Below are 20701 nucleotides of genomic sequence, written 5' to 3'. Positions count from 1 at the left end.
TAGAACTGAGTTTCTCCTGAAAACTTTGAACAAAAGTAATGCATTCTATCAGAATGCGGCTATTGACTGAACTTGTATCGACCCAGAAGATCAAATCTTGGTGCTTGGCTCTGATCAGGTGATAAACAACGAATTATTATTATTATCTTATCGTCCCACTTCTATTTAAAGTTATTAAGACGGATTCCTATTGGGAGTACAGCAACCAAAATGCTGGTTCATGTACTGGTTTAGAGTTGAGAAGTTCTAAATCCATCTTTTTTATGCTTCTCCTATGATGGAGAATGGGCTGGTGGAATTACCTTTGCCAGCACTTGTTGTAATAGAACGAGGGCCAGTGCCCAAAGCTCTTCTCGGAAACTCCAGCCAAGTTGGCGCACCACAGACGAAGGTTGCATAGTCTTGAATCAACCTCATAGCCCCTCCATACAGTATAAGACACACCCTCCTCTTTATCTCACTCGAGCAGTTTACTGCTTTCTTCCTCCTCAACATTTTTCCTATTTTTCTCTCCCTACATCTCTTCCCTTTGGATGTTTTTTTCTTCTCTTGCTCGTGGTCAGTATCTGATGAGGAAAAATAAGTGTCAGTCGCCAAATATGAGTGCTGGTGGCCCCCATCTGCACCCAGAAGTGCAAATTAAGCAAATTAAGCACTGCCCTTTGCATTAACATTCTCCACCGCAAGGGAATCCTTTAATGGAGGACGTAATGCTTTCTTCACGAACTGCAAAACATTTATGCTTCCCCCAACTCTGACCTAGATCCCAAGTGTGAAATCTAAGTGTAACAAACACCAGACAACCCCATTTTGCATGGGGGAACATCCATTACGACGCGGTGTTTACACCGCACTACCATTACACCGCTGGTTTTACAACGCAAGTCGTTACCACGACTTGCGCTGGAGGGCGCTCTAGGCTAAGGAATAGTAGATTTACTATTCCAACACCTTCCCTACTGTATGTAGGCTGGTGTTGGAATAGTAAATCTTACTATTCTTAAGTCCAGCACCCTACAGCGCAAGTCGTGGTAACGACTTGCGTTGTAAAACCAGCGTTGTAATGGTAGTGCGGTGTAAACACCGCGTTGTATTGACATACAACCTTTTGCATGGGGCAGCGGGTCTTAGGGTGGGGATTTCGGCACCAGGAAAAAGTCTTCCTGGTGAAGAATACATTACAAAACAAAATCTTGCTGTGCTAACGCAGAATTCCACTGCAGTTACTTCTGTGGGCTGTGTGGCCTCTGGACAGTCCACAGGAGTAAGAGCAGACGAGGAATACTCCTAGAAATCTACGAATGGCGTTGATGTCCAGGGCCACTCATGGAGATTTTTTTTAGTCCGTAAAAACAAGAAATATATGCAAATTGTTGGAAGAAGCATGATGTCTCGATTACTGATACTTCGAAACAGGTTATTGAGGGGTAGGGGGTAAAAACTATTCAACAGCATGATGCACTCTGCCAGACCATGACTCGTTCATTCATTCTTTAAAAAAACAATAAGCAGGCAGCAGCTGCTCTTACCTGATGTGGGAATCTTGGGTGATGGACCACTTTCAGAACACATCAGGTCACTTCCCCAGTTCTTTCAAGAAAGGAAAAAAGAGTACAGTATGAAGGAGGATCAAAATACCTTTTGCTTGCATCTGAAGTTGGCCATTTTAGAGTGGTCATAATCCAGGCTACTCAAAACTCTTACTTTGCGATGCCGCCCAAGTATTGTGCTGGACTCATGGATTTCCATGCCGCATCAGGCGAATGAGTACTATCAGTAGCTGAAGGTATATAAGCAGTAGGCATGGGAGGTGAACAAGCTTTTGTTAATTTATACTTTTGGAGGTATGCAAAATTATAAATATGAGTATGCATTTTTGTGAATGCATGGATACTCACACTCATGTTGAAACTATTGTTTATGATGAAATAAGTTTACCCATGATGACTAGTGCAACTAATCGGTGAGAAAATGTAAAACCATTGCATTCCTAAATATTGATTTGTGTGAAGCCATGCTGGTAACAGGATCAGAGAAACACGGATGAACCAAATAAATAAAAATTTTAATTGAGGTTAAGAGCAGTGAGGAAGACTTGCAGTTGTAGAGAGAGTAGAATATACTTACCTCAATAGGCTTCTGGGTGGGAGGCGGCCCTGGGTATGAGTAATTGCTGTTTTTATACGTTCTCAAGAATGGTTCTGCCTTTAAGAAGAAGAATGAACAATAATACATTAAGGAGTAATTGAAACAAAGAGGTACAGCATTGGCATAGAGACGTGAAGAAGATGGTTAAAGAAACAAATGACCAGTATGAGTGCTCTCTGCGCCAACACTTGTGAAGCTAAGTGTTGTGAAAAGCTGCACCTGATAACATTTAGGGCCACATTACAATGTCGGTCAGAATGCCCAGTGTCAGAATGGTTCCCGACCGAATCGGATTTGGATTTGGGGAGTGCGACCGACCGATTAAGATGTTTCCAAACACTGTTCGTCGGACTCTCATTGACTTTAATGGGAGCCTGTGTTCTGACTGACAACATAGGCTCCAATTGAAGAAAGAGGTGGTTGCGGAAAACTTTGCACCCTGTGGCGGGCACCCCATGGTGCCTGCCACAATGTGCATAGTTGGATAGAGGGGACCCATGGATATTCCCACGGACCCCAATCGGAGGACTCCGGGTGGACAGGGGACTGTAACTGACCCCCAAAGTCAGATTCCGACACGATCTGCCTCGGACAAACTGATTCCGAACGGCTGTCCGAATCCGACATCGTAATTGCTCTATTGGAAAGGTGGCCCATAGAGCTCTATGAGTCGGCTCTGACCTACTCGGAGTCTCTGAATGCCAGTCGGAACCAATTCGGAATGACCAAACGGATTCCCTTCCGACCGAGAACATCCTAATCGGTCGGTCCAAAATGTTTCTGAGTTGGTCAGAAAAGTGGGTTCCGAGTAGGATTCGGACATATCGAATGCCGTGCAGAGCCTTTCCCACTGACATTGTAATCGGCCCCATAGTGTTATTGCAGAACCTTGACAATTTTCATTAGAAATCCATTAAAGTTCATCATGTTTATATAGAAATGGTAGGCGAGGTGAAAGTATAAAGTAGTGACAGTGAATCCAACTGAAGAAATAAATAGCTTGAAAGTCACTCTGGTAGTCTTACACCTATACTAGGATTAAATTGGTGACTTTTATGGCAGTCTGATAGAATTCAAGGTGTATTCATGGATATCTACATAGGTTCATGGGTATCTTCATAGGTAGTAGCTATCCATGAGCACCCAACCGCATAACTGTTTACGTATCACGCCAAAGTTATTTGTACTTTATTTATTTTTTGTTTATTCAAGGTGAAATATTTCTACCAGTGAAGAAACCCTAACTCATTTTTGGAGGTATTTCCTCCCGAAGCTCTCACCATGAAAATGGATCTTCTTGAACTCTAGTCTAGTCTAGTAAATGTTTTCAGGATAGACAAAGCTTGCAAATGTTTAGTAACTAACAACAAACCTGTGAGGTTTTAGGTGTTTACTAACTGTTGCTGTTAGGTCCAACCAGGAACCCCACAAGCCCAAATCTGAGCTCTCTAACAGTAATCAATATTGACAGAGCTTCTGTGTGAGCAAAGCCCATATACAAGGGCGCAATCCTACCACTCCTGAATGTAAACCCAGGTATTGCAGTTATGTTGCACTTAAGTGCGCAAATGGCTTTGACAATTGGGCCCAGATGAAGTTAAAAAAGGGGTCCCTTTAATGGGAACAGAAACAGGCCTAATCTAAACGATTACCAATGCCTCTCTGCCCAACACCCACTGCATCGTAGTGAAAAGATTCAAGGATACCTCTGTGAATTCAGGCTTTGCACTACCAAGGTTTACTCGCAGTCTGGGAATGAAGGTGCTGTCAAGCTCAGTGCCCACAAGGTCAGTGGCATAGCTGGGAGGGGTGGGATGGTGGGTTGGGGGGCGGTCCGCTCTGGGCGGCACTTTTTGGGGGGCGGCGGCGAGCGCAAGGTAAGTTTTCCTTTTTTTTAAATGTTATTCTCCCTCGTCATTGTATGTTGTGTCCCTCCTCCCCACTCGTCGTTGTCTGTTGCCTCGGGAGGTGTGGCTTATCAGTGCCCAATGGGTTACCAGTAGTGGGATGAAGGCGGGAAAGGTGGAAAAAAGGAAATGCTAAAGGAAGGAAGCCCGGCAGGAAGCATGCTTGGGAATATGGGTAAGGGGAAGGAAAGTGAAAGGAAGGAAAGATGAACATAAGAAAGGATGAAAGTATGTTAAAATGTAATGAAGTAAGGATTTATATCTTGGTGGACGAGTTACTCCGTCACAACGGTGATGGATATCCTGTACACGAAATATAAATCTTATTATATTCTTTGGGATTTATATCCATCACTGTTGTGATGGAGTAACCTGTCTGTCAAGATCTAAATCAGGCACTAAGGCTGAAAGGAAGTATGAGTGAAGTAAAGGGGGGTTGAAGGAAAGAAGAGTAAGGTTAAAGGAAGGAAATGTGAAAGTAAGGAAGGAATGAAAGGCAAAATATAGGCAGGATGTAAGGATGTAAGGAACGTGGTATAAAAGAAAGACAGCATGAAAGGCGAGAAGGCTGAAGGAAAGGTGAAATAAAGGAAGGAGAATGAACGCAAGAAATGATGAAAGGAAAAGTGAAGGGGAAGAAAAAAAGGTGATGTGAAGCAAGGATTGGTGAAAGAATGCAGTTATGGAAGGGTAGAGGGACGGGTCAAATGACAGAAGGGTAGATGGATGGTAGAGTATACGCATGAATGCATGGATGGATGGATGAATGAAGGGAGATAGGCTTGATGTAAGAGAAATTATGGATGAATGGGTGAGGTTCTGGGTCGATGGACACATGAAAAGATGAATGTGTTGCTGGGTAGTTGGGAAAATGATGGATAGATTAAAGAGTGAGTAGGTGGGAAAAAGGATGGGTTGATGTGTGAATGGTTGAATAGCTGGATGGGAGGATGGTTAGGTAGAGAGGTGAAGAGATGGATGGCTAAAGGAAAGGAAATATGAAAGCTTGGATTGTTAAATCTTTCAGATCACCTCTCAAACCACCCCTGGTCAGTCACTGAGGTTGAGGAACCAGTTATCAGTGGAGAGTGAGTTTGTCAGTCTAGCAATGGAAGGGTTCAGACCTCTCAGAATGTACCTCAGTGGCATTGAGTCCGCCAACATCTCTGATGAGTCTTTCCAGCTAGTGATCCGATCCAGTCAAGAATGGACATGAAAGTCACCATTGCAGGACCAGTTCCGTCACACATCAGCTCCTCGTGGTAGCCACAGTTCTGACACAAAGAATCCTACAGCTAGAGCAAGCCAATCACAAGGAGGCAGTAAGACTACTGAACGTCTCTATAGTAAGGTGTGGCTTCCTCTTCTTGATGAAGGTGGAAACAATAGTTGAGGACTGTGCCGCCTGGCAAGTTGGAGACCGCCGGACATGCCTGCTCCTGTTCTAACTTAAAATATTCTCACCTGCCTGTGTGTTTGGGCCAGTGTAAAATTTGGCAGGAGGCAACTCTTCATTGTAATCCATAATTACTAAAAGTTCCTCAAAGTTGAAATGAGGTGGAAAAAGTGCTGGATACCCATAGGTTGGTGAAAGATCCAAACTGACAGTATGCCACAGTTCATAGATCAAGGGTTATCCAATCCTCATCCCACATCCAACATCTAAAGATCACTACCCAGTGGCCTAAAGCTCACAAAAGGCTTATGTGCACATGGAATTGTGGTTTGCCCAAGTTAGTACATTTAAGAATTAATTTCCTTCTTTGTTAATCTCAGGCACTTGCAAGCACTTTAATCACTGTCACTGTTGCGTTTCCAGGTTAATGCACACCCATCAGCCTTTATCTGGAGGACAGACATCAGATATGTGAGGATGGGTACAGCTCAAGGACATAGATAAAAAACACAAACATCTTCAAGAGGGGATCAGCGAATTAAAGACAAGAAACTAGCGAAGAGAAAGAACAGCAACTACAAAAAAAGTTAGCGAAAGTTTGCAAATTACCGAATTTGGACAGCTGAGGGTTAGGTTAGCCTTGAAGTCCAAAACATATGTTTTCTCTCCTATTGGCTGAAGCTAGGGGAACAAAATAAAAGAGTGATTTTTTTGTCAGGTTTTTGAATTATCCTATAAGTACAAACGATTCTGGAAAAATTACAACAAATTGGAAGGAGCAATACAGGTCCTGGCAAGTAATACTCCAGGTCACTAAAGGAAGATTAAATTAGGCATCTTGGCACATCCTCGCTTTGATAGTGATTATTAGAATAGTGTTTGTTCATAGGCATAAAAAGCAAGGAACAAGGAAAAAAAGACATATAATCAGGAAAAGGCCCACCAGAAATATCTACGTATTGAAGGACCAAGTCATTTCGGACAAACATTTTTGACATCATGATTTAAAATGGCTGCTGGAGAGTAGATACATTTAAAAAAAAATCATAATTAGAAGATTGGAATGTTCAGTGCTTCATTGAAATCAATGGATTGCTCAGGGCTTCTAATTAACCCTGGGCAAAGTACTACGCTACGCTCGCGTAGTTTGCGAATTTTGCGCAACTTCGCACTACGCGAGCTGCACGTAGCACAGTGCGAACACGCGCAGCGCAGCGTAGTGCAGTGGTCATTTTTTGCTTGTTCGCGGGCCTCAACGTCATGTTCGCGTCCGCGAGCAAGCAAAATGACATCCCGGCGAGATTCTCAACGTGGGGAGGTCAGGTTTCTCATTGCAAATGGTTGCGCATGCTCGCGACCGCTCGCGATGAGAAACTACCAGTCCATGTTGAGAAAGCTGCCGCTCGAGTAAAAATCTACTAGAGCAGCAGAAAACTACAGCTTGCACTGTGCAAGATGCCGTTTTCAATGATTGCACAGTCCCGCACTGTGCAATCATTGAAAACGCATCTTGCACAGTGCAAACATGCTACTATGTAGCTCGCGTAGTGCTACGTGAAGTTCACATAGTGCGAAGTGCACTTCGCGTAGCTTCGTGTAGCGCTACTTCGCGAACTACGCCCACCCTTACTTCTAATGACCGTTAGATGCCTGGAGCATCAACATTCCATTGTTCGTTCACAGCAGCAGTTGTGAACAATGTCCTCAAGAAGCCCAAGGGGATTTCAACCCACTTGGGCTCCGAAAGGCCTTGGTTTTACAAATTAGAACATTCTGCCTAGCGGGCTCTACCAGCCATTAACCACATGAGCGCTAGCGAAATTCCCCTCCTGTGCTCTTCTTTACAAAAACCCATTATTCATGACGAGCTGGGCTCGTCATGAGCGTAGCAGGAGGCTACCTCATGACGAGCCCAGCTCGTCATGAGCGTCGAAGGGGTTAAAGGCCCTAACCTTGTTAAAGGCCCTCGCCTTTGGCTCTGACCTTTAACGTTGGAGCTGGCCTTTAATGGCCGGTAGAGGCTATAGTGGATAATTACACAAAAGGCATCATTAACACACTTGCCCAGTAAAGTAAGTGTAGCCATACCATGTTGTTCCACAGGGCCCTGGAGAATTGTGAGTGTGACTTCTGACTCATGTGGAAGCAGTCTGGAGCCAGGAAGGTTACATCCGGAAGTCCGTTCTGAAACACAATAGAAATGGAGTCTTGCAGGAGTAGATCAGATGGTATGAATCCATTACTAGGTCAAGAATATATATACAGTACAGAAACAGTTTTTTGGTGGTTATGGGTTCAAATTTGTGAAGACCCTTGGAAATGATTCTGCCTGCAAATGGAGAAAATGGAACTCAGCATTCGGTACATCTGAAAGGGACTTACTGGATTGTCACACCAAACTCCCACCAGAGCTCGAGAATTACTGTCAGGCTAATGCTGCTGTTAGACCTGGTTTCCCTGTCTTTTTGCTTCCGACCTCTTGTCTTAGTGTGCTGAATTTAGTTTTTGCTGGCTTTCGGACTCTGGGCGCTCTACCACTGCTGACCAGTGCTAAAGCGCAAGTACTCTGTGTCTAAAACGTAATGGTATTGGTTTCTCCGTGATTGGCATATTTGATTTACTAGTAAGTCACTAATAAAGTGCTCCAGGCGTGCCCAGGGCCTGTAAATCAAATGCTACTAGTTGGCCTGCAGCATTTATTGTGCCGCCTACATGAGTAGCCCTGCAAACAAGTCTCAGACCTGCCACTGCAGAGCCTATGTGTGCAGATTTAAACTACTATTTTGACCTGGCAAGTGCACCCACTTGCCAGACCCAAACCTTCACTTTTATTACAGGGTAGACACTCCCAAGTAATGCCAGAGGTAGCACCATGGGAGGGGGGGGTACAGTAAATTTAAAAGGTAGGACATGTACTTGTGAGATTTACAATTCCTGATAGTTACTGCTAAATTAGTTTTTTACTACAGCAAGGCCTATCTCTCCATAGGCAGGGCCGCTGGAAATATGCAGCAGGAGAGGGCCTAATTATGCGAAAGAGTCAAGTAAATTACGTGGCGAATGTGGCACATTTTTTATTAGTATTACTTCATTATTTTATACTTTTTACACATGTTAACACTGTCTGGGCATTGGGTGCACCTCCTTAGTACCGGTTTAATGCCCAAATATAGCAATAAGCAACAGAAAAGTGACCAATCAATCTTTGGCCTTCCAACATGTACTCTGCGTTTAGTAACTTTTGAACTGCTAGAGCTAGAAACAAACTTTTCTTTGTGTTAAAATATGCGGATTATGCAGCAGATGGTGAATTATGTGGCAAATGCTGCAAATCTATAATTATCCGAAAATCGCCACAGCCGCACAATCAGGTAATTCCAATGGCCCCTCCCCATAGGTTAGCATGGGAGCTGCCTTGTAACATCTTGCAACTGTATCTTCCAAGTTGGTTATTAAATTGCAGGTCTGAAAATTTCATTTTTAGAAAGTTGTAATTTTCTTTCTTAACCATTCTGTGCCTCTACTGTACCTAGAATACACGTCTGAGTTGGATGATAGTTGGGCTTTGTGAATTCACTCTAGACAGTCACACACAAAGGGAGATGGTGGCCCATCACCAGGATGACGAGTCATCCTGAGCTAGAGTGGTGGGAGGATCTGACACTTGCACTTGAATAGGGCTGTGCCTGTCACCATCCAAAGAAGTCTCCACACCCTGTAGTGTGTCGGGAGCCAGGGCCAGGAAGGGCAGGGTCATGTGCAGTACGAAGACCTTTCTTTGAAATCTCCCTACTGCATAGGCTAAAATGAGTATAAGTACTGGAACTCTGAGACCATATACTCAGAACACTTCTGGACTGAGGACATTCTGCCGGAAAGAAGAGCTGTTGTGCTGCCAGGTGGGACTGCCACTTTGCTGTTTGCTTTGTTGTGTTGGCTTTCTGCCTGCTACCTCTGTCCAAGGAGTGAGAGGACTGTATTTTGCTCTCCACAGCCTGCTTTCTAAAGTATCTCCAAGTGTTTGATTTGAGCTTGTCACCTGTTGGAAGTCTCAGTACTATCAAAGTCTTCACCTGTAGTACCTGGGCTCCTCTGATGAACACCCTACCTGCCAAGTGGTACCAATCCCACTTCCTCAGCTATTGAAAGTGAGTTTAAGTACTACAAGAAGAAACCAACATCGAGCAACTTTGGTATGGGTGCCTGTCTGCAACTTTGATGCCGTGCCGCTGCCTGCAACTGTGACTTACAATGCAGACTCTGATGAAGAACCGTCACTGCAGGAGTCCCGAGCACGGCACCACCGATGTCTATGATGCACCGCTCTAACTCCGACGCTGCAGTTGTGGCCCAGTGGTTCGACCTCAATGCCATGAAACCGAAACCTCGTGGCTTGACCTGCAATGCCTCATCGACACTGTCCAGCACTAAGGAACAGAGGATCATCTTGGTAACTGCCGCATAATCTCCCCTTTACCTTGCAACGCCCCCAGACATCAGCGACTCCATGACTCTGCATCACCGCCAGGAACCAACGCCTCACTCGCTTCAGTGATGCCTCTCCTACTTCATGCAACACACTGTCGAGTACCGACATGCCAACATCCTGCATAACAGTAAGGAATCAACGCCGCACTCGACTCCCTGCAGCCTCACCTCCCAAGTATCTTGCATTGTCTATGATTTCCGACACCTACCAGGTACTGTACCGGGGTCTGTGTGACTCCTGATGTCAGCCCTCGCCCCATCCAGGCCAGACTTATTTTGTGGTATCGTCAACGTCAAGCGCGACAAGAGAGCCCCATTGAAGCTATTGTTTTCTGAAAGCTATGTTTGATTTAATCTTTGAAAGTTAATATCTTGACTTGTGTATGTTGGATTTTTATCAGGTTGATCTTGTCTTACTCAGATTAATATTGACTATTTTTCTAAACCTGTGTGGAGTACTTTTCTGGTGTTTTCACTGTGTTACTGGGTGTGTCTGCACAAATACTTTACACATTGCCTCTGGGGGTAAGCCTGACTGCTCTTGCCAAGCTTCCAAGGGAGTGAGCACGGGTTATTCATAGTATGTAACTTACTTACCCTGACTAAAGAGATGATTCATATTTGGACAGGGTGCAAACCACTGCCAACTAGAGACCCCATTTCTAACAGCTGCCATTACTGTAACTTGTGTTAACATAACTTTTCAGAGAGATATGTTTCCAACAATCCCACCTGGGAGTCAGGCAGCAGCGGCTTCTTCACTTGGGCGGTGGAGCGTTGCAGGAAAAAATAAAATGGCAATGAAAAGATTTCATTGTAATTATATTTTTCCAATGTGCGCACTTGCCACAGTGTCAGCCCTGAGCCCAGAGACATGCGGGGTGTGTCCTCTGCTGCTCATTGGCAGCAGAGGACAGCAGCAGTGGCTGACTGGATGCTTCAAAGTATGCATGCCACTTTGGCCTGCTGTCTTGCGCTGGCCAAAGTGGCATGTGCACCTATAGTGCCTGAAGGAGCATCCAGCAAGCCTACTCCATCCAATACTGGTGCTGCTTTTACAGCATGAGAACTGCGCTGGGATTGGTTAAGGGAGTCGACTGGAACCTTGCTGGAGCAAGAAGATCGAGACCGTTGAGGATGTGCTGCCAGGTAAGTAACTTTTTTTGTATGTTTTTTTTTTGTCCCATTATTTACTGTTCTTATTCCGGTTCACGTTATGCATCATGTATGTTTGTTTTTTATTTTTACAGCAGCGGCGGTTTGCCCGCTTTACCATTCCCCTTTGCTGGCAGCCGCCACTGCAGTCAGGTTGAGGCGTGCTTGTGTTATAATTAGATATTGTTGTTTAAATCTGAACCTGATTTCATTTAGTTGAGAAGGATATTTGTAATGTTTTACACACCTTTTATAAAATGTAATATTTAAAGGTTTTTAAAAAGTGCTTCAAATCACCATGCAGCAGTGTCTGATGTCTTTGTGAAGGGAATCAAGGATAGAAAAACTCAAGTCTTGCTGTTAGCCAGAGAAGCGGTGTTATCTTCTGATCTGAATCCTTGTCGAAGATCGAAAGGTATGATGGTAAAGCCTTAAGTCTTCAGAGAAATATGCCCCGTGTTTTCCTGCTGTCGCCCCCTCTGATTCTGTGCCCTGCTTGCTGCTTTCCGTGCCCCCTTGATCCCTGCCCTTGCCCATCTCCTTCCCGCGGTCAATCCGCTCCGCTTCCCTGCCCCCATCCCCACCGCTGCTTCCCCTACGGCCCGCCCCCTCCGCGCCCATTCGCTGCCCCTGCAAACACACCTCCCGCCTTCCAGCTGCTCCTCGCTCCCCTCCTCCCCATATATGGCGGCCGCTGCGCGGCTGCGCGCAGTGGGCGCGCCGCTGGTGTGCCGAAGGCAGAACCCCTGCCCCCCGCACCAGCCACGAAGACCGCCTCTGCTACGACGCCAACACCCTTGTCGCTCTCAACCCAGGAAGGACCCACACCTGCTGCAAGGCTGCCCCGAAGCGCACCCACGGTCCCTTCACCTGCCTGAACTGCAGCTTCTCCTGCCTCGAAGGCACCGAGACACCCGCCATGACTGAACCCAACCGACTTAGATGCATCCTGATCAACACCGCTCCGCAAGCAAACACGCCATCGAGCTCTGGGACCTATTCGACACCGCATCCCCGGATGTCGCCTTCCTGACCGAGACCTGGATGAACGAAGCCTCCTCGTCAACCATCGCCATAGCCATCCCTGATGGGTACAAGATCACCCTCAGAGACCGCACCAACGGGGCCGGCGAAGGAATCGCCATCGTCCACAAAAACACCATCAGGGTCTCAAAAAACACCAACGACACCCTCAGCACCGCCGAACACATGCACTTCCAGATCCACACGAACCCCAAGACCACCCTAAGAGGCACCCTCGTCTACAGACCGTCAGGACCCCGGCCTCAATTTTGCAACTCCATCGCCGACCTCATCAGCTCGCATGCACTGACCTCCACCGACTGCATCCTCCTCGGAGACCTGAACTATCATCTGGAGAACAACGTCAACAACTCCTCCACCCTGATCGCCAACCTCGGACTAATACAGCTCGTCACGATGCCGACCCATATCGGCGGTCACACTCTTGATGCCATCTTCTCCTCAAGCCCCCACGTCACCTTCAGCCACGCCTCCGAACTCACCGGCTCAGACCACCACTGGGTCCACTTCTCCTTCCGAAAACCCCCCACACACCACCGCACCCTACAGATCCCCCGCCGCAGCTGGGGCAAAGTCACTGAGGAACAGCTACAGACAAGCCTCGCACTCAACCCTCCGACCAATCCCACCAACCCCGATGATGGTGCACTCACCCTCGAACACTGGATGAACGACTGCCCCAACACCCTAGCCCCGCTGAAAAAACCCACCAACAGAGACACCAGCAAAAGAGCCAGCTGGTTCACCCCGGAACTCCTCACCTTAAAGCGCACCTGCCGGAAATCGGAGAACATATGGCATAGTGACAAGATGCCGGACAGCCGTGCTGCCCACAAAGACGCCATCCGCAACCACCACCACCTCATCAGGACCGCCAAAAGGATCTCCTTCACAGACCACCTTGACAACAACGCGCACAACAGCAAGGAGCTCTTCAACATCGTGAAGGAACTCTCCAACCCCAGCTCCAGCGGCAACGACATCCCGCCATCGCAAGCCCTGTGCGACTCCCTCGCCACCTTCTTTCACCGTAAATTCACCGACATCCATGACAGTTTCGAACCCTGAACAACCCCTACAGATCACGCCGCACAGGACCCAATGCACCCCACCGTCCAAGACTCCCTGACAAACTAGGCCAACGTGAGAATCGAGGACACGATCAAGATCATGGGCACAATCCACTCCGGACCCCCGTCCGACCCTCTCCCACACCACATCTTCAACAAAGCCAGCAACTCCATCGCACCCCATCTGCGCAACATCATCAACCTCTCCTTCGAGACCGCTACCTTCCTTGAGAACTGGAAGCATGCAGAGATCAACACCCGATTGAAGAAACCCAAGGTGGACCCGAGCGACCTAAAGAACTTCCGGCCCATCTCCCTGCTTCCGCTCCCAGCAAAGGTCATCAAGAAGATAGTTAACATCCAGCTCACCCGTCACCTCGGAGACAACAACATCCCGGACACCTTCCAATCAGGATTCCGCAGCAACCACAGCACCAAAATTGTCCTCATCTCCGCCACAGATGACATCAGGATCCTTCTAGACAATGGCGAGACAGCGGCCCTCCTAGATCTCTCCGCCGCCTTCGACACCGTCTGCCACCACCCACTACATACGCGCCTCCAAGACGCAGGGATCCGGGAGAAGGCTTTGGACTGGACCACCTCCTTCCTCTCCGGCAGAACTCAGAGAGTCCGCCTCCCCCCGTTCCGGTCCGAGGCCTCCAAGATCATCTGCGGCGTCCCACAGGGATCCTCCCTCAGCCCCACGCTGTTCAACGTTTACATGGCACCACTAGCACGCATCGCCTGACAGCACGACCTCAACATAATCTCCTACGCCGATGACACGCAGCTGATCCTCTCCCTCACCAAGGACCCTCCACTGCCAAATCCCACTTCCACCAGGGAATGAAGGCCGTCGCCGACTGGATGAAGGAAAGCCAACTTAAGCTGAACTCAGACAAGACGGAGAACCTAATCCTCGGGCCTAACCCCTCAGCATGGGACGACTCCTGGTGGCCAGCATCACTGGGTACCCCCCCCCCCCAGCCCCTGCCGACCATGCATGCAACCTGGGAGTCATCCTCGACTCGAAACTCACCATGACCAAACAAATCAACGAAGTCTCCTCCACCTGCTTCAACACCCTCTGCATGTTCCGCAAGATCTACAGATGGATCCCGACAAACACGAGGAAAACAGTCACCCAGGCCCTCGTCAGTAGCAGATTCGACTACGGAAACGCCCTCTAGGTCGGTGCCGTGTCCAAGCTCATCAACAGACTACAAAGAATCCAGAACGCCTCTGCACGCCTGATCCTCGACGTCCCGCGCCGCGACCACATCACCCCCCACCTGAGGAACCTACACTAGCTCCCCGTCGACAGAAGGATCTCCTTCAAACTCCTGATCCACGCACACAAGGCACACCACAAAAACGGGCCAGCCTACCTCAACAGCCAACTCTCCTACTACGTACCCAACAGGATACTCCGCTCCGTTGACCACCCCTGGCAACGGTCCTGTGCATCCACAGAACCACCTTCGGAGGCAGATCCTTCTCCCACCGCGCCGCCAAGACATGGAACACCCTCCCCAGCTACCTACGACAAACCGAAGACCTACTGACCTTCAGGAGACAACTCAAGACCTGGCTTTTCGACCAGTCGCAGCATCACCCCCCCCCCAGCGCCTTGAAACCCTTGCGGATAAGTAGCGCACTTTACAAATCAACTGATTGATTGATTGATTGGAGGCCTGTGATGTTGAAAGCAAGTGATTGATCTGTCCTTATTTACCTGTATGAATAGGACTCATTACAACACATGCGTTTACAACGCATGCCATTACAACGCACGCCGTTACAACGACTTGCTGTAGGGAGGGTCGCTGGAGTTTGGAATAGTATAATTTACTATTCCAACTCCAGTGTGTGCAACAGTAGGGAAGGTGTTGGATTGAAAATCCAACAAATCCAACACCTTCTGCCCCCTGCAGCAAGTCGTTATAATGACTTGCGTTGTAAAGGCATGCAATGTAACAATGTGTCGTTGTAACAACTTGCGTTGTAATGGCATGCGTTGTAAACGATGCGTTGTAAACGTTGTTTACCACTTGTGCTTAAGTTTCGAGGTCCATGTGTGGAGGGGTGGCTGGCTGGTATGGCAGACTTTGAGTGATACAAGGGCACAATGAGAACAAAGTCATGGATTATATGGAGTTTGAAGAAAAGAACGATTTTGACCACCTTCCAAAATCTTTGTCAATTCGAAGGTTTTGGAAAACTGTGTTGAAAAACAGCTAAAATGTCATAAAGGAAGACGACCTGCTTTATGATCACCAGTATGTGTCTGACCAGTTTTCCAAACAGAGACAGCAACACTACATATAGTTGACAATGCTCTGCATATGTTCGACTCTGGCAAATCATGCCTTCTTGTTTTTCTAGATCTGCCTTTGACACCATCAGCCACCATCACTGTTAACCTTGGAAGAACTAATGGAATGGGGAGTATGGGTAATGGTCATCAACAAGGTGTGTCCCAGTGTTTTATCCTATCCCCACCCTCTCCTGCCTCTTAACACAATCCAACATATTCTTCCATCTTTATTCAGATGACACTCAACTATACATGAAAGGCTTCTCCCCGAGGGCATCGGCAGTCTTTCAACAACCCTAGGACTATCCTTAAACATTAAAATTATCTCAAATTAAACCCAATAGAGCTGAATACATGCAGTTCTCCCTTTCGAAAGACACCACCCTAGTGTAAGCTTGACTTGGCTAATATACCTAACTACAACCCAAACATAGTGCAGAAAGTAAAATTCCAAGGTTTTACCCTAGACTAGATCTTGAAACTTCAGGCCTATATCAGCACTTTTTGGGGGGGAGTTTTGTATTGTGCAAACTCGACCGGAAGTTATCAGAGCGCTTTACATGAGCACCAGTAGCGTTACAGACTGACACATTCATTTTGTTAGACACGGGGAGATTAAGTGATTATCCCAGAATCACAGGATGTTAAGAGTTCCTGCCGGGGCTCAAACCCTTTCGACCACTCTAGCCATTAGGCCTCATCCTCCCCTCAGCAAGAGAGGCCCAGCACCACATCAGGTTCCTTCTAGGAACCAAGTCACTCATCACTATGATAGATTTCAAACATTGGTGCTTTCATGACTCAAATAATGTAACTGCTCACTGTACAGCATTGCCATAACACACCTGGACATATTAAATGCAGTACGCAACACTGCACACAAAGCAGCACACAGTTGGTGTCAGACGTTTGGACCACATAACCCCAATCCTAATCACCCTGAAAGGGCTCCCCGTCGTAGGAAGGATTCTGTTTAAACTATCCTGCATTGCCTACAAATCCTTACATATGAACATCACCAAATAGCTAACTAACAAACTAGTCATCTCAGATGATTCCAGCTCTCTACTGAACACAGAATCACTTCTATTGGAAAGACCTTCATTCAAAAAACACAAAGGGCCTTATTTATGAGGCCTTACGCTGCGTCACTTTTTTGTGACGCTGAGGTGGTGCAAAAAATGTACCACATTGTGCCCTATTTAAAGAGTGACGCATCTAGGCAGACGTGTCACTTTGTAAAGTCCTGCGTTACATTATACCTACGTCCGGTATAATGTTTGCAGGGTAGGAGTTCCCACGCAAAAAAAGCCTTGTAGAAGTGGCGCAGTGAAAACTATTATTATTATTATTATTTTTGGGTTTGTATAGCGCCAGAATCGACTCCAGGGAGTATCTCTGCGCTTTTATGGAAACGTTATGACTGTGCAGCGAAAGATATGGACTATTTTTATTAGGAGCAAAAAAAAGTGGTTTTAAGCAATTTCCTGAAGGCCAAATGATTGGGACATTCTCTTAAGGAGATGGGGAGTTCATTCCAATATTTTGGTCCAAGATAAGATAAAGATTTTCCTCCTAGTTTCACTCTCCTAATTCTAGGGATTGTCAGAAGATGGTGGGTACTCGACCTCAGAGATCTCGAGGGATGATAAGGAATACATTTTTCTGCCAAATATCCGGGGCCAAGATTAAATAGTGCTTTATGAATGATACAGCAGATCTTAAATTTTATCCGCTGGCGAAGTGGTAGCCAGTGGAGTTTAAGAAGAAGTAGACGAGAGGGGGATCTCGGTGGCATATTCATGACAAGACGCGCCACCGAGTTCTGAATCACCTGTAGTTTATTAATTGATGCTTCATTAGCCGAGAGCAATAGACTATTACAATAGTCTAAACGGCTCAGTATAAGAGCTTGGGTTAGTGTCTTTCTTACAGAGTCTGGAAGAAGAGGAAAGACACGTCGCAGTAGGCCCAGAGTGTTGAAGCAGATACCAGCTGTCTGGCCAACATGCTCTTTAAGAGTAATGGCCTGATCTAGCCGGACTCCCAGGTTTTTAACTGAATTTTTGGGAATAGGTGGTTTACCAAGATTGATGGGCCACCAATTGGGGGACCATAGCCTGAGGGCATCTCCAAAGAGAAGAAGTTCGGTCTTCCCAACATTACACTTCAAAAAGTTGTTCCTCATCCATTGCGATATAGCGTTCATGCCTGAAGAGAAGGTCTCCTGGATAGCTGGGGTGAATTTGTCAAAGGGAAAGAGTAACTGCGCATCGTCCGCATAAGATATTGGAGTGAACCCAAATTTCCTTAGAACATTTGCCAAGGGAGCCACGTAGATATTAAATAAAGTAGGGCTCAAACAGGAGCCCTGTGGAATTCCCTTGGTAAGTTCAATGGGTACCGAACGATACGAGTCCAGATTTACTGTCTGGGTGCGACCAGATAGAAAACTTGCCATCCAATGGAAGGCAGAATCTCTTAATCCTACCTTCTTCAGCCTTCTCAATAATATCTGATGGGAAACAGTATCGAATACGGCGGATAGGTCTAATAGCACCAGAATCATTGAATGTCCTTTGTCTAGGGTCATTCTGATGTTGTCTGTGACCACTAGCAAGGCTGATTCGGTCCTATATTTAGGCCTAAAACCTGATTGAGAGAGGTCTAAGTTGCCAGACAATTCGACATAACTAGAGAAGTGTTTGTTAACATGCCTCTCTAGTAATTTACTCAGGAATGGCAGAAGTGATATAGGCCGAAGATTGGTCAAATCAGTCAAAGGGGCCTTACGTGTTTTTCTGAATAGGCATTATCTGAGCTGCTTTCCATTCAGATGGAACATAACCTTCTTCCAGGGAGAGATTCAAGAGGTATCCAATCGATGGAGCAAGTTGATGAATAAGGGTCTTAGCTATTTTTGCAGGAATTATATCACAAGGGAAGCCGGACTTCACTTGATGCATTAGGGCTTCTAGTTCTGTGGTAGTAAGTGATGGAAAGTTTCCAAGCTATGAGATTTCACTTTGCCACTTCTATGACTTCACTGCGTCAAATCCTCACGCCTGCTGCCCAGCGGGTGTAAGGAGTAACACAGGCACTTTTACATTGGACTCGCCCATGTGTAATGACACATTGCTGGAGTTGCATCTGTTTTGCGACACACTCCAGCAATGTGCCATTACTGCGCCAACAGATATGTCAGGATTTTGATCAATGAGGCCCAAAGGCCCTGAAGCTGTCCTCAGGAAGTGCCCCAAGAAATGAAACAGCGATCAGACAAATCCCTTCTACGAATACTTTAAGCAAGGTCCCAAAGTTCACCTTTTTAACAGACTTTTCCAGCTATAAATAAAAAATTGTCATCAATTAATGAGCGAGAAATCTCACTCTTAAAATCAAGGCTGACATCAGACCTTCCACCTCCTTTCTACAACACTGAAGCCACTTTCAAACTTTCCAGTCGCATTGGCTTTACAAATTGGTTTCAGATGTGTAACATAGGCTGTATTCGATGGAATTATTCACCTATGTATACAGCATACTACACGGAGGAGCTGGTTCTCAACATAGAAATACTTCAAATAAATAAATGCTGCAATGCAATACAATATAATACAAAAGAGTGCCATGCATTAACTATTTACATCTGTCTTCCATGAAACAATGCTGGACTTCCTCCTTCTGACAGTGAGGTATATTTTGAGATAAATGACGATCGGCACAAGGAAATACCATATTAACTCCACAGAAAATAACGAACTGATTTGTACTTTTTATATAAGGGAACATAAAATATATTTTAAACATTTATTTGTAAAGGTATAAATGCAGCTTCGACATAAAATGGCAGTTACATATTGTAAAAATCAAAATCTGTACAACGAGAAAAAAACAGTAATACAGAGATAAAAACAAACATAAATTATATAATTGGATGTTCTAATGTCCATTTATTATATAAGTTAAATGAGGTTTAATTGAGCTGACCACACACACAAAGTACCTCATTATAACCTGCAAAACATTATCCATTGAAAAGTTTTGCACTTCTGGCTCTTAGGCCCATATGTACGACGAAGTTGCGGAGCGTGTCATTAGCCTCCTAGGCTTAAAGACATGCTCGCCAATTCGGAAACGCAAGGCCGCACCATATTCACAAGAATGTGAGAAACTTAGCACCACCGCAGGCACCCTTGCACCAGAGTGCAAGGGTGTCTGTGTGCAGGGGAGGATTGGTTATATGTAGGAATGTGTCCCTTCCTGCACATAAACAATCCTAAAATGGCATTTTTTACATTTCATGTGTGCTGTTTCATGCAGCACGCATGTAAGTTACAAAATGGCATTTTTAAAAAGGTTTGTTTATATACAGGAAGGGACACCTACTGCACCCCCCTTTCACGCTAAACAAAGCGTGAAAGGGTGCCTTATGTACAAGGCAGCGTTAAGCCACATTAAGTAGCTTAACGCTGCCTTGTACATTAGGCAAGGCCTCTATCGACACCGGATCGTCACAAAAAGTGACGTTCCCATGGCGACAGGGGCTTGTACATATGCACCTTAAAATCTTAAACCAAGGATTGAAAAGTCCATTACGCCCCCTTAACAATACCGGGCATAAACAGATCAAACATGGAAGGATATCTTCCCACTGAGACAACAACAAGAACAAGAAATCTGTGTAGATCCCTTCCAACTTGAGCTAAAATGTACTATTGATGAACGGAACAGTGCTTTGTTTGTAAACAAAAACACATAGGTGCAGGAGGCAAAGTTTTTCTGAGAAGCCTCCTCCAAGCGCTGTTAAATGTTGGCGGTGCTGAATACCAAGGCTGCTAGTGCTGATTCCAACTCATGCTAGGCAGTTAGATTTAGCGCCATTGTTACAGGAAAGGCAGGGGTGCACCACATTCTTGTGAATACGGTGCATCCCTACATTTTCAGAATGGCAGCGCGTGGCGTTAGCAATGTTTGTTTAACGCCACGCTTTGCCATTCTGTTGGAAATATTCCCCTAGACCTGGTTCTGTTCCTACCGCTGCTCTGTATACGAAACCTGAGACCAGGGGTAGCAGGGCAGTGCCAGGTATAGCAGGGCAGTGCCAGGGGTAGCAGGGCAGTGCCAGGGGTAGCAGGGCAGTGCCAGGGGTTGCAAGGAAGTGCCAGGTATA

The 20701-nt window shown here is 46.2% G+C and overlaps 1 protein-coding gene across 1 annotated transcript in view; it reads right to left on the bottom strand.

The window, feature by feature from the left end:
* PLB1 (phospholipase B1) overlaps nucleotides 1-20701 on the bottom strand; it is a 552393-nt gene that overhangs the window by 105033 nt on the left and 426659 nt on the right. The window contains exons 41-44 of the mRNA XM_078647360.1: nucleotides 7540-7635; nucleotides 6061-6132; nucleotides 2128-2205; nucleotides 1530-1590 (exon numbers count right to left, since the gene is read on the bottom strand). Coding sequence (XP_078503486.1) covers nucleotides 1530-1590; nucleotides 2128-2205; nucleotides 6061-6132; nucleotides 7540-7635 — 307 coding nt within the window. The remainder of the gene's footprint in view (nucleotides 1-1529; nucleotides 1591-2127; nucleotides 2206-6060; nucleotides 6133-7539; nucleotides 7636-20701) is intronic.

Source organism: Lissotriton helveticus, chromosome 6 (genome assembly GCF_964261635.1).
Source record: "Lissotriton helveticus chromosome 6, aLisHel1.1, whole genome shotgun sequence".
NCBI classification, from domain to species: Eukaryota; Metazoa; Chordata; class Amphibia; order Caudata; family Salamandridae; genus Lissotriton; species Lissotriton helveticus.
The sequence above is the reverse complement of the archived record's forward strand: the minus strand, read 5'-3'. Positions and strand labels throughout refer to the sequence as shown.